The sequence below is a fragment of the Leopardus geoffroyi genome, chromosome A1 (assembly GCF_018350155.1).
Source record: "Leopardus geoffroyi isolate Oge1 chromosome A1, O.geoffroyi_Oge1_pat1.0, whole genome shotgun sequence".
Classification (NCBI taxonomy): domain Eukaryota; kingdom Metazoa; phylum Chordata; class Mammalia; order Carnivora; family Felidae; genus Leopardus; species Leopardus geoffroyi.
Window position 1 is genome coordinate 48316200 of NC_059326.1, and position 15278 is coordinate 48331477.

The window sequence follows — 15278 nt, forward strand, 5'->3', positions numbered from 1 at the left end:
GGCGGAGAGCCACTGCTAGCATTCTACTCATTCTACCATCTTTTCTATTCTAATGAGTGAGAGTATGTATTTTTTTTTTTTTTAATTTTTTTTTTTCAACGTTTATTTATTTTTGGGACAGAGAGAGACAGAGCATGAACGGGGGAGGGGCAGAGAGAGAGGGAGACACAGAATCGGAAACAGGCTCCAGGCTCTGAGCCATCAGCCCAGAGCCCGACGCGGGGCTCGAACTCACGGACCGCAAGATCGTGACCTGGCTGAAGTCGGACGCTTAACCGACTGCGCCACCCAGGCGCCCCAATATGTATTTTTGAAAAGGAAAATAAGTTTGGGAGATTTTATCTAAAACTAGTGCTATTTAAAGGGTTGGTTTACAAATATCTCATTTTAAACCTGTGAAATTACTAACATGACCTGTGAGTGAGCCTTCTATTTTGCTACTCAAATGAGCATTAATTACTGTAATCTTTAAAACAATGTTGGGGCGCCTGGGTGGCTCAGTCGGTTAAGCGGCCGACTTCAGCTCAGGTCATGATCTCGCGGTCCATGAGTTCGAGCCCCGCGTCGGGCTCTGTGCTGACAGCTCAGAGCCTGGAGCCTGTTTCAAATTCTGTGTCTCCCTCTCTCTGACCCTCCCCCGTTCATGCCCTGTCTCTCTCTGTCTCAAAAATAAATAAACGTTTAAAAAAAAAATTAAAAAAAAAAATAAAAAAAAACACTGCATGTACTTTATAATTCTTTCTATTCTTAGTTATGAAGATTTTTTATTGAATTATCATAAGTATAATAAATAAACATTATTTTTTATATATTCTTTAGTGGTGGATATATTTTCTGTAAAAATACAGCTCCTCATTATCTTTAATCGTTCCATTAAACCCGCCAATTTTGTATCAGTAATAGTTAATTTTGCCATTCAGGATAAGATGACCCAAACTCACAATCTAGCCATTCTTCGATAGAACACAAGAAAGTACAAGGGCTGGGAAAATTATTATCCCACTCCTGCCTACAACACAATTTTCATTGGTATCTGGATAAAATAAACCCAAAAGTAGGGGCGCCTGGGTGGCTCAGTTGGTTAAGCGTCCGACTTCGGCTCAGGTCATGATCTCACGGTCTGTGAGTTCGAGCCCCGCGTCGGGCTCTGTGCCGACAGCTCAGAGCCTGGAGCCTGCTTCAGATTCTGTGTCTCCCTCTCTCTCTGACTCTCCCTCGTTCATGCTCTGTCTCTGTCTCAAAAATAAATAATCATTAAAAAAAAATAATAAAAATAAAAAATAAACCCAAAAGTAAAAGAAGGAAAATGCAGAGCGTGGTCATAAGATGCCTAAATACAGTACGTACAGCACTGGTACCCGCGTTCAGATCATTAATCTGATTCAGATTCAGATCAGAACCTTATCAGGTTCAGCATGCTTCCACATGGTAACTCTCCAGGACAGGTTAGAGTAACTCCTCCATAAATGAAAACAAGTACAACTTTCACAGCACTTTGGTATCCATCCAGATTATTCCAGTTCCTTTTTACAGACGGCACTTGAATGCCTGCTCGCTGGGGTGGGTACGTGGTTTTCACCACACCCGTGCCATCAGGACCCATCACCCTGGCTGTGCTGCTGCGGAAACTTGTACCAAGCTCATTTCAAGGCTTTCCTATCCTGCTTCACACCAGCAGATATTTGCAGACATGGCTGTCTCCCCCACCACACTTAAAACTCCTTGCCGTCCACATCTTCACAGCGTACCCATTACTGTGCACAGTGCTGTGCACTGCACAAGTACTCAGAAGCTGCCTATTTATTTATTAATGCTTCTGGTCCTGCCTTCTCACTGGCTTTCTAACAAAGTAACATTTTAATAGACTCCGAAGAATGACCAGTTCACATTAATGAAAAGCTTTAAAAATATGAAGTCACTTGTTATCTTATTACTTCAAAGCACCTGAATGACAGTCACTAAACAGGTACCTAGGTAGTGCTGGCCAGACATGCATGAGAATGTGGCTTGAGTGGTGAGGCTGGCAGGTTATTAGCAAACCTGCCTGAGAGCGGGTGTCGTGACAACAGCACAGGTTCTAGAGAAACTGGTGTTTGAATCCCAGCTCCACTGCTCAGTCACTGCTGATAGTGGGTAAGTACTCTCACCTTTCAGGGTATTTAGAGTTACAATTAGAATAGGGAATAGGGAAGGCACTACTAGAGCTGAGCACAGTGCCTGGGATCTGGCAGGTCCTCAGGAAATGCCAGCTCTCTCCCATCTGTGGTCTCCATGTCTGTTCATAGCATTTCCCCCTCCTAACCACACACGCTGGCGGTCTTCAAAGCCTCCCTCTCCCTCCCCTTCTGTCCAATCAGATGCCAGTCCTTGTTGTTTCTACTGCCACAGTGTTTCCTACATACCCTCCTTTCTGTGTGACACAGAGATGCCCCAGAGCTCTAGGGTCATGGAAGGTTCTACCTGCCTAGGGAAGGAGGGTAGTCAGATGGCTTAACAGACAAGGGGACACTGAGATAAGTGTTGAAAAATTAATAGCATTTGTACCAAAGCAGGAAGAAAGGAGGCCCCTCAGGCAGGCCATTTCAGGTAGGAGGAAATGTGTGAATGAGCTCCACACACCGAGCACAGTTGGAGAGCTATTCCTTTGTTTGCCTGAGGAAAGGGGGAGATTGGGATTAGGGTCAAGCAAACGAGGTTTAACAGGAGTCAGAGGAGAAGGGCCTTATGTCCGAGTACAAAGGTGTCCCCAAACTCCCTGGCCATCATAGACAGCTCCTATTGTGTTCTATTGTCCTTTTGCTTGGACCTTTATTATAGGGCTTTGCACACTTGACCTCTGTTATGACTGACCTCTGTTATGACTATCCATGCAACTCTTATCTAGTACACTTAAGGGCAAGTTCATTGAAGATGGGGGCTTATGCCTCCTTCTGCCTTTTTCAAGATAAAAATCTATAATGCCTTAGACGTGGAAAATGCTCAATAAACATGGGTCATGTTGAATCTGTTTCGTACATATGCTTTTTGTACATATGCTTCTTGACATAGTTACAAATGAAAAACTATGTTTTACTAAGTATTATACATATATTCCTTATAGGATTATTTACATTATCATTTTATCAAAATGATGATAAAGAGGACTTATTAAGTAACAGCTTTCACTGAACTTTTTCTGAATCACAAAATTTTTAAGTTAGGAGAGTCTGAAGTACAGAGATGACATTATTATAGCTGCTTATGATGACTGTATACTAAATGATGCACACTTTTTTGCCTTGAACCTACGATTACAATAACAACATATACCCACGTCAATATTCATACGTACACAATTTCAATTCAACAAATAATTCTTGAACCCTTGAGATGTGTTAGTCACTGCATTTACTGGGGATATAAAAATAATGCCCCCTATGGTAATTATGCAACAATGGGCTACGTTTATGGTCAGAGACAAAAATGAAACAGAAAACCTGAGACTCACAGAGTGAAGTGAATCTCTCAGTTAGGGGCCAAGGACAGATTCAGACTCTTGTCTCCTGACTTCAGTTTAGTTCTATTTCTATTATAGTTTCCTATTTCTCAGCAAGTACCAATGTGCTCATACTTGTGAGCTGTTTGCCTGAGACTTACCAACAACTTGTTGGGAAAGGATTTGTGCCTGAAAAATGTTGGTTAGCTCTTCAGTGATTAATGATCTTGGCATCACTAAACCCTATGCTTTATCTAACAACAAATCTAGACAGCGGACCTGACACAGAGCTTTATACGAATGAGTTATTTAATTAATGAAGATAGATGTGAAAATCTAAGCAGCACCCCACTACCTGATCTGGCAACTACAAGACCTCTGAACAAAAGGCCACTCAAGTGCACAGCTGTCACAAAACTCACGAATGTCTTTGTAGGAATATCATGAACCCATTTCGAAATCTCACGCAGTTAAACCCGATGTCAAATTAGAAGCAAGAAATGTGGGAATAGCAGTGAAAAGTGATGAGGCAAGTAAGAAAGGTGAAAAAGCATGGAATCTGCAAGCATTTAGCATAGATGTTGTGTCTGAATGTGTGTGCATGCACACATGTGTGTTCTCCAAATGCACAATCATTATCTGATGTTAATTATAGAATGATATTAATTACAAAAGCATCATCCCTCAAGGGAAGAGGTAAATAATGTATCATTGCCTTCATCTGTGGAGGTAGGGAAGGACACATTTTATAGATTTAAATCGCAATTGGTTAATAATTTTAAAGCATCCATATAAGTTAATTTCTTTGATGTGTAAAATTCAGACATGAGTTACTTCTGATAAAGCTTACTTATCTGATAGATAAGGAATGTGATTGCTTTACATTTACTGATGATTAAAATTCAGGCAGATAGTTTTCATATGAATTAAAATGAATATTGGACAACACGGCTAAATGAGGCTCACGGACTTACTGCAGAGTAGGATATCGAGTTGGAGTATAAAGTATTCCCAGATTCATTTGAAACTGAGCATTTTTATATGCTAAAATTACTTTTTAAAAAGTCTGGCTTAAAAAGTATCTTTACATTTTCTTTCCTTTGTTCATAATTAAATTGCAACATTCTGCAGAACAGTGATAATGACGTCATGTTCCACACATCACCAGAGGGTTCCAGGGGACCCTCAGACCCTTTTAGAGTAGACCCAACAGCTGGTTGTAGTGCACCATCTAGTGGCTGAAGGAATCACTGATGCCTGAATGTCTCGTACTGCATTTTCGAAAACACTATGATAGATATATTTAGAAAATAAGAGAATTGTAAATAGCAATTCCAGATTTGTAAGACTATTTCCCTCTAAAACTTATATTTAGATCATTTAATAAGTAATAAAATTCTTGACATGAGGGAAAATCATAGTAACATGCTAGTTATGTAGAACAAAGGCTTAGATGGCCATTAATTTCATTATACTGCACATTCATTTTAAATACACTGTCCACTGCTTCACGTAGAGGAGACACAATCTATACCAGTGAAGGGGAACAATGTACCTGCTGACAGGATTGTTGTATAGGATTGCTGAGATACAGTTTTTTCCTCCTTTTTACTGTGCCTTAAACAATTTACCACAGGCGAGTGTTAGTAAAGGCATTTAAAAATGTTCGGGCAAGTATTTATGTTATTATCTAAACTGCACAGTCATGACAGTATACTTACATCATTTTTAAATTTAAAAAGGCATTCTGTAGAATTTCTCTTTTTACTCTAAATTGCTATTATCTAGAAAATGTTCCTCTTTTCTACCAATGTGTTCAATTTACTGCGTGAGTCCTAAATAGATGACAGGTCATGTGCTAATAATGCACAAAAGATCAAGTGTTAAAGGTAAAATTAATGTGACTTTATCAAAGAAAATTTCTCATGGCTACTTGCTCACCTCCTATAGCGTGCGTAGATCTTATAAGTCATGTTATAATCCCACATGCTACACTCATTGTGATTGGTCACACACAAATAACTTACTCAATGTGCCTGGAGCAAAGGTAAGGCTAAGATATTTGTTAAAAGCAAAGCAAGCCAACCTCAATCCCTATACAGCTAGTGTTGATTTCATCTTGAACGCAAAGTTGAGAAATCTCGCATAGAATTATAAATCAGAAACAAGTATGGGCTCCCTCTGAACCAAGTGGCAGTAAATCAACCAAATCCCATTCTTTCTTTTTAGAAGTACTATTATTTGCTAATTTAGGAGGCTATGTCTCGCAGAGTAAGAATCTCCTTGCGAAGTCGATGAATGGATTTGGGATGCCTTGGTTTGGAGCAGGGATTTCACAAGGACATTCTGATGTAGCTGTGAGACCAAGAAAGATGGGTTGGAGGTAGGACGATTAGGTGGATGTTTAGCTATTCGTTAATGAATTAAGACCCACTTGGACGAAAGTCTCTGAGATCACATCTCAGGGCTTTGTCCTTGAACCTGTCCTACTTAATACCTGGCAAATATGGAGAAGCTGAAGGACAGAACTAAAATACTAAATGCAAGGCGGGCAGGGAGAGAGTTCAATGTCATTTCAACTTATTGGGAGAATGGGCCCCAATATCAAATGGATATAGAATAATTATTTCCCAGACTTGAAAGGGCAGGTGCAGCCCTCAGAATATCAATTCTGGCCTGTATCTCCTACAAGAGACCAGCCAGCCTGCAGTGAAAAGTGTCCAGGGAGAGGAACCACACTACTCCCAAGGGAGCCATCCCTTGAGGGACAGGTCTAACTATAAACACAACATTGAATGTTCAGGTTTAAAAAAATATTCTTAAATTTTTTATTTATTTTTGTGAGCAAGAGAGACAGAGTGTGAGTGGGGGAGGGGCAGAGAGAGAGGGAAACACAGAATCCAAAGCAGGCTCCAGGCTCTGAGCTGTCAGCACAGAGTCCGATGTGGGGCTCAAACTCATGAACTGTGAGATCATGACCTGAACCAAAGTTGGATGCTTAACTGACTGAGCCCCTGAATGTTTAGGTTTTAAAAGAAACCTGTTATAGGTACAAGGGATGGGCAAGATGTAGTGTTCAGCACATTTTGATTTAGCTGACTTAAGAAAGAGAGTCAATTGCTAGAAGACAATACAATTGTTGCATTTGAAAACCTCTTTCCTCAATTTGTGGTGTGAAAATTTTAAAAGACACAGTGACATGTTGGAATACAGCTAGAAAAACGTGGCTAAGATGACTGAGGACACCTGGTTTGGAGAAATGAAGATGCAAGTGGTTGATGATGGGGTTTCGAGGGACACCAGGGCCAGGAAGCAGAAATGAGAGCATGATAATTGGAGCTATTCCATTTAACCCGAAAGTACTGAGAGCCGAACAGTGTCATAACAGGCAATTGAATACCGTATGAGGGGAGGACTTGGTCCTCAGAAATGTCACCCAACTTGTCTTGCAGAAGAATCAACCGTCTGCCCCTTGGAAGTTACTAAAAATCACTGCTATGGGAACGATACTTGACCAGGAGACACCATTATACAAAGGAGGTAACGACAGCTGCAACCACCTGGTGTTGTGACGATCCAATAAAAGAAAAGATGTGTGCGTGTGCAGAAAACTGCATCGGAATGACTTGTTCTTTGTAAGAGATGACACCCAAGGGATTCCCCTAGTTAGGGAACAAAGTAGACTCTGTGGCATACAAGGTCCATTTGGACCCTAGGAGTCTATGATTTCATCTTATTAATAACCCAAGCTAATTAATTCTGCTTCAACATTCAAAGTTTATAATGCTTTGAACTATACATCATGTCTCCCCTACCTTCATAGTCTATGTCAAATCCCTTAATGCCATGAAGTTAGATCCTTTAATAGTACCTAATTAAACCATTTCCTCTTGTTCACTGTTCATCATTCGGATAAACGGAATAGAGACGTCTGTGTACAAATGACGTTAATATGTATTTCAGTATGCTCAAGGAAAATAGAAATAACTTGAAATATATGGTGGTTTACTATAGATAGATCCTTCTTTTTTTTTTAATAATAGAAATGCTCCCTTTAAAACTCAGTATTATGACCTGATCATACTTAACGACTATGATTTATGTTCATTATCCACGGACAGGATGGAACATGTTTATTTGATTTTCATGTTTTTATATTCATTCTTTGCCTAAATGGTAAAGAAACTGATTCAAAAATAATGTCTAAGAAATGAAATAAAAACCTCTCCTGGGGAAGCTCGGAATCAATGGAGAGGCAAGAATCTGGAATTAAGTACAAAAAGGAAAAGGATTGGGAACAGGGATGAAAGATGAGGAGAAGTATGCAAAATATGCTGAATTATTGGAAGTATTAAAAGTATATGTTATATGTTAGATGAGCAAAAGTAAGCTTCAGATTCTACAATGCTTTTTGGACCTCAGGCAAGCCTCCTATGCCATAACTTCATCACACACACACAGACACACAGACACACACACGATGCCCGGTCTCAGTGTTTGCAGAGTCATGGAGCAGATTCTGTAAAGTACCTTTGGAAACCATCTAATAACATGAGTAAATAAATGGCAAAGAATGCTGGCTTAAACGATTTTGCTACCTCAGCTGGGAAACGGTTTTCATAGTGTGGTTATTTTAATATATTTGAGATGGCAATACTATTCACACAGCCCAATGGGAGTCTGTTACACTTGAAGTTTCCAGCAAGAGGCAGGTGCTGGTGTCTGATTCCTGTTGAGGAGAGTCACTGGTCTCCCCTTACTCCACATGTAGCATGTTGCTACCAGGAATTGCCAGGAATGTGTGTGAATGGGTTTCCCTCTTCTACCTGCTTCTTTGAGCTTCACACATTCTAGTCACCACTTTTCCTAGAAATGGTAGTGTAACTGTGGGGCCCTCCTTATACCTCCAGTCTCTTCCCAGAGCCTTCCGCCTTCCACTGTGGCTCCCAACAGGATTCAGGAGCCAAGGAAGCCAGGGGATGCCAGCTAAGGGACACACAAGGCAGAGGATGGAAGGGGTGGGTGGATCATACATGGACGGGTGGAGACGGCGACGGCTGGGGGATAGGTGGGTGTGTGGATGAGTGGATGGTGACAAAGTCAGTAAATCATATGTGGTCTCAATTTCCTAAAATTCCTCTCTCTATATCCACAATGCCAGTGAGATGAAATGGAATCATGTGGAAATATTTTTTAAACTCTTTACAGTGCTATGTGTACATCGATTTATTTTATTTTTTTGGTTTACTTATTGGGTTATCTGGGGGATGAGACCGGGGGGAGAAAAGCGTGATCTAAGTGGTGGTTAAAATGCTAACTTTAAGGAAACAGAACAATTTTGTTCAGCTTGTTCTTCAATGTGCTTTGTGGATATTTTAAAACCCACTAAACTAGACAGTGATTAAGTGGCAACACTGATCATAGAAGAAGGCTAGATCCCTGTGTCATACCATCGTAAACCTCCTTAAGACACAGAAGACTTACTTCACTGGTTGCTAAAGTTCATTAAGACTTAAACCCTTTTCAGCTGAGAGAGGGGATCATTCCACTCAGAAAGGAAGCCAATTTGAGATGGCTGGGTAACAAGCAACACAGCATTCCAGCACGCTCACAACCCCGGAAGCAATCAGTGGCCCCCTCGGGATTTTCACTGAACCCCCCCCCCCCCCCCCCCCCCCCAGTGAGAAGCCCTGTAACAACGGTACCTGTATGTGTCCTTCGGTGAGCCTTCAGGTGAGAACTTTTTGTGTATACTTTGTTGCATCCCTCAAAGTCACATCTGTGGATACGCCGTTTTCTGGAGTCTGGGGATTCAGACCGTCTCTGGCGTCTTGTGCTCTCAATACTAAATGGTGAAATTGAACTGGAAAAAGAAAAACCGGAGTTAAGTGGTGAGAAACACACAGCACTCTGGTTTGTTCTAGTGGCATGAGACCTCCGTCTCATGGTCTATAGCTTCATATAAACTCGAGGTCCCCACTTCCCACTGTCACTCTCTTGGACATATTTTATTTCTTAATCTCGAAGACAGGCAGCTTGACCTACTTCTGACGAAACGCTCCTCTAGAGAGAAAGCTATGCTAAAACAACAAGACCAAAACAAAAACGGAGTAAAAGCAGCGGTAGGGATCCTTGTTATCAAAAGAAACAATCTGGAACTTCTGAATGACACTCACAGACAATATTTTTGGAAGCCCTGCTATAGACAGACAAAATGAATGCATTTAATAAGTAACACAAGGGTCTGAATTGCACGTGAAAACATAAAATTGTGTAAAATCATAAGGTACCTTTCAAAACAAGTGAGGTCAGGCTGAAAGAAATGACATCAGTACGTCAATAACATGACTCACGACGAGCTATTTCTGTTCACTAACATGCACCTGACATTTAACTTTTCCAGTTGGTGGTTTTTCATGGTGAGGAATAAAGTACATTGTATTTAAAGATTAGCTGTACCACCATTATGAGAAAAAGTTTTAACTATGAAATTTGGCCCTGACTTGCACGTTGTTTAATCTTCATGCCACAGTAGAAAAACAGGATTAGTTTGTAACGTCAGGTAATTGATTAACATGTACTTCTTCAAACCTTAATCTCTTTTGCTTGAGGTAGAAACAAAGAATATGACTAATCGTCTTTAGTTATCCATGGAGTTGTTTACTATTATTGTGAAATACAACACAAAAGCAATCATCCGTATTTCTACCACACAAAATTTACCACTGTTAATATTTTCTTCCAGCTTTTTCGTGTCTTGACACTTTTTAAAATTCATTTTTATTAGTAAATCACCTCTTTTTAAAAAGCTGAATGACTCTGAGCAAGAGTTCTTTGAAGTGAAGTTGAAGCTTTACCTAAGAAGATCACAGATGAAGACTGACCCCGCCTTTGTCCTCCATCCGCTTCCTCTCTGCGCAAACTTCTGCTACCAGTTTTCTCGGAATTCTTCCAATTCTTCCAAATGATCCTTACCTATACATGTCTACAGTCATAGAAATTCATAATGTTGCTTGGTTTTTTAAGAGCCGTGTAAATATCATGTTGTTCACATCATTTTGCAAAGTGCTCTACACTTGCCTTTTCTTCACTCAACATGAAGCATTTGAGATTATCCACGCTGATGCCAACATTGGAGTTTATACTTGTAGTGTTACGCACCACCACGCCTCTAGTCTAAGATATCTTCCTTTTATATTTAAAAAAATTTTTTAATTAAAAAAAATTTTTTTTTACATTCATTTTTGAGAGACAGAGAGAGACAGAGCACAAGTGGGGGGAGGGGCAGAGATAGAAGGAGACATAGAATCCGAAGCAGGCTCCAGGCTCTGAGCTGTCAGTACAGAGCTCCATGCGGGGCTCAAGCTCACAAACCGTGAGATCATGACCTGAGCCAAAGTCGGACGCTCAACTGACTGAGCCACCCAGGCACCCCTTCTTTTTATAGTTTAATGTCTCTAAAATCAGTAGCTTCTTACAGTTTGATGGCTTGTCATAGTTTAACTGGCATAATTTTTTTCTTTGTTAGCGGTACGTAAGTAATGGTGCATTTTACAATATATGGTATTTTAAACTTATTTTAGGGGTTGGTAAGATTTTTCAGTAAATGGTTAGATGGTAAATATTTTGTTTTGACTTTGAGAGCCATACGGCATACATTTAACAAATCAACTCTGCACTTGTAGCACGAAAGTAGCTATAGACAATACATAAACAAGAGAGCATGGCTAATGTTCCAATAAAACTTTATTTACAAAACAGTGGGTTGCACTTGGGTCCAGTGGTTGACACATGACTTAGATGAAATATGGTCCAGTGAATATTTATCCCAGAGTCTTAAAATCTATTTCCTAAGGGATGAACATTTAGATTATTTTTTGAAGTTTATTTATTTAACAGAGAGAGAGAGAGAGAGAGAGAGAGAGAGAATGAGGGGGGAGGGGCAGAGAGAGAGGGAGAGAGAGAATCCTAAGCAGTCTCCCCACTGTCAACGCAGAGCCTGATGCAGGGCTCAAACTCATGAACCATGAGATCACGACCTGAGCTGAAATCAAGAATTGGTTGCTTAACCAACTGAGTCACCCAAGCGCTCCCAAATTGTTTCTAGTATTTCACTGTAACATTGCTCCCCAATGTTTCCTTCTATGGTAATGGCCTTTTAAGTTTTCGATGTGTCTTCTCCCTTTGACAAATAACAGATTCAGCAGCCAAAGCTTTCTATTAGTAGCTAAGACAAAATATAAGTGGTGTTTATCTACTTGTGTCTTAAAAAGTTTTATGCAAGATCTTTATTAGTAGAAGAAAGAAAATATGGGGTGACTTAGCCACTTTTTCCAGCTTTCCCATGAATCAGTGTGGATTTGTGGTTTTCCACACAACCGACTCAGTTGTGGTGACTGGAGCCTATTGTGAAAAGAGTCAAAATAGTGTGACTGGCCTGTCCATGAAAGAACAGCTTCGCTCACTCCTGCCAAGGTACGCTCTGGCATAAGGTGCGATTCTGATGAACAAAATGGTATGTGTGATGACAGGGCAACAGTAATTCATTTCTTGGATATCAGGTCATGAAAATAAATATGGATCTTGGCACCGGGGACCTCAAAAACAGAAACTTCTGTGTTGTGATACATTTGACGTCTTTTAAATCAAGAGAAAATGATACGGTATCTGTTTCCTTCAAATTATAAAGTTATACTTGCTACACACTCACAAGCACCAGGGTAAATGTACCTATGCATAACCACACACATACATCGTTATGCCCGCAGTTTATTTTAGCTATTTATCTTGCGATGTATTCATGTATGCAGAGAGAAGTAAAAAAATAGATCTGAAATTAAAACCAGGTAACTACCAAGCATGTCTTTAAGGGACCAATGGTGTCATGCTGCTCTCCAATCCTGTCAATCATGAACTATGTGGCAGGTGGGTAAGGAAAGCAGAGGCCACAGAATGGCATGATATTACTACACCAAGAGTCCTGAATTTACACCAAAACGAAGACATGTTAGGCGGACGGCCCTAATGCTAAAAACTTCACCCCCTGGTTTTTCCTCGTTTAGGAAATGGCCTGTTGTAGTCCATTATGAAGAACCACCCCCTAAAGGTATCTATGCCATGAAAATAAGAAATAATTTTCAGGGTGCCCGGGTGGCTCAGTCGGTTGAGCGACTGACTTCGGCTCAGGTCATGATCTCACAGTTTGCGAATTCGAGCCCCGTGTCGCGTGGGGCTCTGTGCTGACAGCTCAGAGCCTGGAGCCTGCTTCGGATTCCGTGTCTCCCCCTCTCTCTGCTCCTCCCCCACTCATGATTTCTGTCTCAGAAATAAATAAACATTTAAAAAAATTTTTTTTAAATAAAAAAAAAAAAAAGAAAGAATTTTCTAAAAAGTATGTAGAATGAAGAGCTGCATCAGGCTGAGCTGGCTTGGAAATGATATCCAGTGGGGAAAATTTCTCCTGGCTCCCCTTTTCAAATGGCAGAGGCATCCTCCGAAGATGCTGAAGAACCTTTGGCTAGGCTGTGCCTTTCAGAACCACTTGCTGGATCTCTTTGTGGAAAAGTAAGAAGTGGGGCTGGAGTAGACAGGGATCAAAAGAGCAAAATGACTTCAAGAATGCAGGAAGACGTGAGGACAGTCCCACTCCATCCAGGACCACTGCTCTGCTGGGGCTCAGGCACAAACCCAGATGGCAGGCACTGGAGGGGGAAGACAACCAGGGATTGGGGGTTGGGCCAAGCCAAGTTCGTGGCAGGAAATGGGACAGTCAAGGCACTGGTGCCAAGCATCTCTAGAGCTTAGGACACTATGAGCATTCAAGAAATGTTTCCTAAATTGAATGAATGAATGAATGAATAAATGAGTGCATTAAATCAGGTATTCCTAATTTTTAAATTAAAATAATCAATCAATTAATCCTTACTTGGCTAATTAATCCTAACTAGGATTCTTTTATTTCAAGTCTTCGGTTAATGGTCATTCAATTCTTTACCCTTATTCTCATTTCCCTAAACTTCATATTTTTAACACTATTATGAATGGCTACTGAATATCAGAACAGTCTGGGTAACCATTAAAACCACAGGTACCAACTGAACCCAAGTGGGTGACTCCAGAAGTAGGTGTCTCAGTTCTTTGCTCTAAGTCAAGAGAATGGCAGCATTCTAAAGCATTCCTTACAATTAAAATTCTCAGTGGAAGCACACTGAGACCGCCCAAAACATGTCTAGAATGCTGGTGAATGAAATAAAAAGCTTCCTTTTGATGCTGGTGAGCATGTATTGAACACGGGAGGGTGAACAGTGAGTGACCTTCCTCCTCAGCAGTAGCGTCCTGTCCTGTCCTACTCTGAGGCTCACCAGCAGGGGCATCTGGTAACAGAACAGCTGTACTTATGCTTCGGGTGTTTCTATTCTGCCCTTTCTACGCTTTCTGAGCGATGTGCCCTTTGTTGAGAAGGCCCTTAAGGTATCCCCAAACACATGCAAATTGGTCCTGTGCTTCGAAAGTTGGTCTTGTTCTCAAGAATGGAAATGCGCAAATACACTGCAGCCTACGCCAGCACAGGATTCTTCCAATAATCCTTAGTAATAAGCTTGGTATGATGAAAATGGTTGAGGTAAAACGGTTGCCAGTGTGTTCCCAGAGACTGTACGAAAGGCATCTGCACAGTTCAAAAGAACAATAACTAAAGGCCCACTCCCTTCCCCAGAAGGTTAGACCATTTGGAGTAGTGAATGAGCGCCTGAGGGGGCCTCACAGGCACTGCGTTGTAATAATTAGATCTACAGAGAACAAATGAGTGAATCATGACTTCGGTTGCACAACAGTCCCACTTGGAATGGCAAGTTAAATTAGAATTAAACCCAGAGAGGCTCGAAAAGTCACATCCAGGAACAGCTCTATTTAAATAGAAGGCACCGCGTGCCTGCCATGAAAGAAATTAAGGTTAACTGTAATCAGCAGGTAATAAAAGACCATTTGTCACGTGTGACCTTAGTGGGATGAGGTGCCCTTCACTGAAATTGAAGTTTCTATAGGTGTTTGGAGAAAAAAGAAAAAAGAGAAAAAAAGAAAAGAAAAGAAAGCCAGGACATTCTTTTAAGGCTGAAAAAAGAAAGAGGACACATGCATCCCAAATTTTAAAACAAGAACAGAAAACAGTGGCGTAGAAGGTGCTTTAGCAAGTTCACAGGTTCAGTCTCAACAGACCTCCAAGGAGCATGGCTGTGGATAACAACGATAGCTGACATTTACAGAAGGCTTCCCATGCTCCAGGCGCTGCTCTAAAGGTTTTAAGCTTCAAAGCAACTTTGTGAGGTCGATATTATTACTACCCCTCGTTTAAAGGTAAGGAAACGGAGGCATAGAGAAGGCCAAGGCCAAAACAAAGTAGGTGGCCACACTAGGAACTGAACCCAAGTGGGTGACTCCAGAACCCAATCTTAATGATTACCTTCTTCGGACTCGGATAGATACAGGTAACATAAACCAGCCTAGGATAAAATGTGAAAATGCGACAAAATAATCTGTATCAATTAAATTTTCCCTCTAGCCCAATTACAGAAAACAACGGCACATAAAAGCATTCTTAAATGTACTCTGCTGTAATAAGACATATACTTTTCTCTTGAGGATTTTAAGGTAAACAGCTTTATAAATACTGCCAGTAGAGGTATTCACTATAATTACTTACTGTTAATCTACCTAAGAAAATACTTTCCTAAGTTGTTGTGGAAAAAATATTTATTTCCAGGGAGATGTTTTTCGAAGGCTGAGCCTGGCAGTGGTATGTGATTAT

General features: G+C 40.7%; 1 protein-coding gene across 11 annotated transcripts in view; it reads right to left on the reverse strand.

Moving 5' to 3' along the window:
* Nucleotides 1-15278, reverse strand: part of KLF12 (Kruppel like factor 12) — a 444745-nt gene that overhangs the window by 20987 nt on the left and 408480 nt on the right. For all 11 annotated transcript variants that reach the window (XM_045478946.1, XM_045478937.1, XM_045478928.1 and 8 more), the window contains one exon: nucleotides 9181-9338. In XM_045478946.1, the coding sequence (XP_045334902.1) occupies nucleotides 9181-9338 (158 nt within the window). The remainder of the gene's footprint in view (nucleotides 1-9180; nucleotides 9339-15278) is intronic.